Source organism: Eschrichtius robustus, chromosome X, assembly GCF_028021215.1.
Source record: "Eschrichtius robustus isolate mEscRob2 chromosome X, mEscRob2.pri, whole genome shotgun sequence".
Classification (NCBI taxonomy): Eukaryota; Metazoa; Chordata; class Mammalia; order Artiodactyla; family Eschrichtiidae; genus Eschrichtius; species Eschrichtius robustus.
The window spans coordinates 94993361-94999360 of record NC_090845.1 but is presented as its reverse complement, the minus strand read 5'-3'; the positions used below and the strand labels follow the sequence as shown (position 1 = coordinate 94999360).

At 35.1% G+C, this 6000-nt stretch overlaps 1 protein-coding gene across 2 annotated transcripts in view; it reads right to left on the bottom strand.

The window, feature by feature from the left end:
• Positions 1–849: 849 nt before the first annotated feature.
• The window catches only part of RNF128 (ring finger protein 128), a 100174-nt gene continuing 95023 nt past the window's right edge, over positions 850–6000 (bottom strand). For both annotated transcript variants that reach the window (XM_068533298.1, XM_068533297.1), the window contains exon 7: positions 850–1097. In XM_068533298.1, coding sequence (XP_068389399.1) covers positions 964–1097 — 134 coding nt within the window. In that variant the 3' untranslated portion in view covers positions 850–963. The remainder of the gene's footprint in view (positions 1098–6000) is intronic.

Sequence of the window (6000 nt, the reverse complement as noted above, 5' to 3'; positions counted from 1 at the left end):
AAAATGCATTCACGAAATTTATAGCTACATGGACAGAATTTTAGTTTACCTAATGTTATTTTAGCCCATTTAGGTAAAATGTAAACTCAATTTTCAAAGTCAACATTGTTTGGAAAATATTTTCCACAGACTAATTTCTGTAGACAAATTCATACACAAAGATCAATTACCAATTTTTGTGTGACTTATTCATAATCATTTTCAAATAGTATGATGATTTATATACTCTGCTTTTGAAAGTCCCATAAGTAAAGTTTGAGAAATAGTTATACAGTGTTTCTGTAAGTACAGTTTTTATCTATAATCTTTTGTCAAATTGGTGTCACTAATATACCAATCAATCCAGTCCAGTCCATATTCTCTGATAAACTATGCTTGACACTCATATGAAGTACATTTAGCCTAATTTTAAAAACAAAAAAATAGTTTAAATGAATATTTTGCTTTAATCTTGTTCTATCAACTTAATGTAGCTTAAATAGACATTTCATGAAGTACTAGCCTAAGTTTGCATTGTTTTTTACATTACAATTCCAGATCAATATAAGCACCTGGAGAAAAACCCTGAAACATATAGCCCAAGCTAAAGTAGTATTATTTTTAATTAAGATACTATCATAAAATAAAGTGATTACAGCTACTCCACATTTTAAAAGCAACATGTTTTTATAAGAAAATTGTTATAAATGGAAAACATGACTACTTGACAAGAGTTCTGAATGTTTAAAAATGTTGCTACCACTATTGAGAGGAAACTTGCCTATGAAAAACATTATATAATGAGTTTGTGGAAAAAGTTAATAGGTTAAATATTTTAAGTCATTTAACTATAGCATAATATTAGTCATCTCATCACTTTCAGTATCATTCTTATTAAGTTATTCCAATTCATTAATAGCAAACTAGGCCCTGATTGGCAGTTCTGTTATTACTAAAGGTTCAAGTTTTCTATTGACACAGATTTTATGATTTAATTTCTCGAACAGCAGTCTCTCGATCAGGAGTTTCATCTTCTTCAAAGGTTGGGTTGTCAACGTGAGGAACAACATCCACTGCCATGGAACTTGCTTCATGGTTTACCAGCTGTAGATTTTCATCTTTAAAAAGAAATGGTAATTTTAGGATGATTTCACCCCTCTCTTCTTTAAGAGAAAATTCAACACACATGTCTAAGAAGCCTTTCTTATCTAATTTCATCATACTCTGATTATTACCCTCATTCCCTGTTCCTTTAATATGATTTGTGCTGCCTTACATAAAGCACATATGGCATTATTTTAATTTACAATTACGATTTTATTGATTCACACGTGTGCTTACTTTTACCTAGATTATAGCATCCTTAAGAGCAAAAGTTATGTCTTCTGCTTCTCTATTCTAAATGTAATAGCTCTTAAATCACATTTCAATCACCTGGGCACTTTAAAAAATTACATATGCTATGCATAGATAGATAGATAGATAAATAGATAGATAAATAGATAGGTAGGTAGATAGATAGATAGATAGGTAGATAGATAGATAGATAGATAGATAGATAGATAGATAGATAGATAGATAGGTAGATAGACAGACAGACAGACAGACAGACAGACAGACTAAAAAAAATCAACCAGGAAGTTGTGGGGGGCAGGAGTTCCCAAAATGGAATACAAATAGTAACAAGTGAATATAATTATATTACAGGTGAAATATATAATCATCCTGAAGAGAGTGGGAAAGAAAAGAACTAACCTAAGTAACTTTGGAAAATGATACTTTGACTATATCCTATAAGGCTAAAACCAAAGAACTACACTGGTTAGTGAAACTGTTTTTCACAGGGGTGTGTTAGCAATGTTGAAACTTAGGTGTACTTTAGGACTGAACAAATAAGTAAATATATTGTGGATAACAACAGCCAGGTTTCTCAATGTCAGAGAAAGGAGTTACAAATAAGGAAAGGGGAAGGCTAGAATAAACTCTGTGGTGTTGGACTGGAATCAGAAATATAAGTATGAACTAGCTGTTCTTCAGATAGGTGAATGTAGATGTGTGTGTATATTTGTGTGAGTACATACACATATTTCCTAGCGTTGTTCCTTGAAAGGGCTAATAGCAATGACACCCCAATAGCAATGAGCATACCTAGTGCCCAGATCTTGATTTCGAGGTACTGTTCTCCAATAAAAGCCCCCACCCCCTGAAGAAATAACTGATTCCAGGGCTAGGACAAGGAAAGTACAAGATTAATCTAGATTCAAGCCTAGGGATCAGCAAACTACAGCTTGCAAGCCAACTCTATAGCTAAGAGTGGTTTTTTCATTCTTAAGAGGTTGGAAGAGAAAACAACCAAAAGCAACAAAGACCTATGGCCTTCAAAGCCTAAAAAAAAAAAATGATGGGGCATGTCGAAAGGAAACAAACCAACTTGAGGGAGTTCCCAATCACCAAATCTAGGACAATCTAACCATGAATAAATCATGAGAATAATATTATGGAATAAAAGAAATATCTATGAGTCCATATTATTATAAATAAATAATTGAATAAATAAGTGGAGAAAGCTTCCTTAAAATAGAAGCTTAATTAATGTAGAAAGAAGGATGGAAATAGAAAATCACCATTTGGCACACATTTCAGTAATAATTATTGTAAGCAAGAAACATCACTGATTGATAAAATTAGTAGGTAAAAAGTAAGATGAGAAACAGGATATTTGCATAGTCTCCAAGTGTCTCTCTATAAAATAATTAATAATTATAAAGGGAAAAAGAATAACTTTAAAAGGAGAAGCTTGGCAGATGCTACCTTAACCAAGCGAACAAAATTAAAACCATTGGTAATAAGACATGGGCATCATGTGCCTCATTATATGATATGAGCCAGAGAAGGGCACAACATAATTTCTGTGGTATTCTTGCCAGAAATAGACAATGGACAATAAATTTAATCATTGGGAATCAGGAGACAATTCCAAATTGAGGGACATTCTACAAAATAACTAACTGGTGGCCTTCAGAAGTGTCAAAGTCATGAAAGAAAAAGAGTAAGGAACAGTCACAGATTGGAGACTAAGAAGACGTAACAGTTAAATGCAATGTGGACCTCTCAGAAAATTGGGTATAGAAGGAACATTCCCAAACATAATAAAGGACATACATGGGGACTTCCCTGGCAGTCCAGTGGTTAAGACTCCATGCTTCCACTGTAGGGGGCGTGGGTTTGATCCCTGGTCGGGGAACTAAGATCCCACATGCTGTGTGGTACAGCCAAAAAATTTAAAAAATAATAAATAAATAAATAAAGGACATACCTGACAAACCCACAGTTAACAACATACTCAAGAGGAACAAGACAAGGGTACCCACTCTCACCACTCCTATTCAACATAGTACTGGAAGTCCTAGCCAGAGAAATTAGAAAGGAAAAGAAAAGTCATCAAGGGACTTCTCTGGCGGTCCAGTGGTTTAAGACTCCGTGCTTCCAATGCAGGGGACGCAGGTTCAATCCCTGGTCGGGGAAACTAAGATCCCACATGCCATGCAGCACGGCCAAAAAATAAAAAAATTTTAAACAAACAAACAAACAGAAAAAAGGCATCAAAATGAGAAAGGAAGAAGTAAAATTGTCTGTTTCCAGATGACATGACCTAGAGGAAATGCTAAAGATACCAACAAAAACTGTTAGAACTAATAAACGAATTCACTAAAGTTGCAGGTTACAAAATCAACAGACAAAAATCAGTTGCATTTCTATACACCAGCAATGAAATATCTGAAAGAGAAATAAAGAAAACAATCCCATTCACAATAGCATCAAAAAGCAATATAATACTTATGAATAGATTTATCCAAGGAGGTAAAAGATTTGTACTGAAAACTATAAGACATTTATAAAAGATATTGAAGAGGGCACAAATAAATGGAAATATATCCCATGTTTATGGATCAGAAGAATTCATATTGGACTTCCCTGGTGACACAGTGGTTAAGAATCCGCCTGCCAATGCAGGGGACACGGGTTCGATCCCTGGTCCGGGAAGATCCCACATGCCACAGAGCAACAAAGCCTGTGCGCCACACTACTGAGCCTGCTCCCTAGAGCCCGTGAGCCACAACTACTGAGCCCACATGCCACAACTACTGAAGTCTACGTGCCTAGAGCCCGTGCTCCGCAACAAGAGAAGCCACCGCAATGAGAAGCCCGTGCATCGCAACGAAGAGTAGCCCCTGCTCGCTGCAACTAAAGAAAGCCTGCGTACAGCAACAAAGACCCAACACAGCCAAAAATAAGTAAATAAATAAATAAATTTATTAAAAAAAAGAATTCATGTTGTTTAAATGTCCATACTACCCAAAGCCATCTGTAGATTCAATGCAATCCATATCAAAATTCCAAATGCATTTTTCACAGAAGTATAAAAAAAATCCTAAAATTCATATGGAACTACCAAAGACACTGGATAGCCAAAGCAATCCTGAGAAAGAAGAACAAAGTGGGGAGGCATCACACTTCCTGATTTCAAACTATACTACAAAGCTATAATAATCAACACAGTATGGTACTGGCATAAAAACAGACACATAGATCAGTGGAACAGAATTGAGAGCCCAGAAGTAAACCCATGTGTATGAGACCATGTGTATGAGATGAACTAATATTTGACAAGGGAGCCAAGAACACTCAATGGGGAAAAGACAGTCTTCAGTAAATGGTGTTGGGTAAACTGGATAAATATGCAACAGAATGAAACTGGACCCCTATCTTACACCACTTAAAAAATGAACTCTAAATGGATTAAGGACTTAAAAAGCCAAAATCAACAAATGGGACTACATCAAACCAAAAAGCTTCTACTCAGCAAGAGAAATAATCAAAAGAATGAAAAGGCAAGCTACAAAACGGGAGAAAATATGTGCAAACCACATATCAGATAAGGGGTTAATATCTAAAATATATAAGGAATTCATACAGTTCAATAGCAAAAAAGCAAATAATCTGATTAAAAAATGGGCAGAAGAACTGAGATATTTTCCCAAGGAAGACATACAAATGGCCAACAGGTACATGAAAAGATGCTCAACATCACTAATCAGGGAAATGCAAATCAAAACCACAATGAGATATTGCCTCACACTTGTTAGAATAGCTATTATCAAAAAGGAAACAGGTAAGTGTTGGCAAGGATGTGAAGAAAAGGGAACTCTAGTGCACCGTTGGTGGGAATGTAAATTGGTCCAGCACTATGGGAGACATGTATGGAGGTTCTCAAAAAATTAAAAATAGAACTACCATATCATCCAGCAATCCCACTTCTGGGTATATATCTAGAGGAAATGAAATCACTATCTTGAAGAGAGAGCTGCACCTCCATGTTCACTGCAGCATCATTCACAATAGCCAAGACACAGAAATAACCTAAGTGTCCACTGACTGATGAACAGATAAAGAAAATGTGGTGTGTATATATATATATATATATATATATATATATATATATATATATATATATATATATAAAACAATGGAACATTATTCAGCCATGAGAAAGAAGGAAATCCTGCCATTTGCAACCACATCGATGGACCTTGAGGGCAGTGTGCTAAGTGAAATAAGTCAGATAGAGAAGACCAATACTGTATGATATCACTTATATGCAGAATCTTAAAAAAAAAAAAGCCAAATTCATAGAAACAGAGTAGAATGGTGGTTGCAAGAGGCTGGAAGGTGGGGCAAATGGGGAAATGTTTGTCAAAGGGTACAAGTTTCCAGTTATAAGATGAATAAGTTCTGGGGAATCTAACATATAGATGGTGACTACAGTTAACAATACTGTATTAAATACTTGAAAGTTGCTAAGAGAGTAGATCTTAAATGTTCTCACCACACACACACAAAATGTGTAATTATGTGAGATGATGGATTTAACTAATCTTACTCTGATTATATGTCAAGTATATTTCAATAAAACTGGGGAAAAATGAGAAAAGAGGAAAGGCAATGTGGGATCCTAGGACA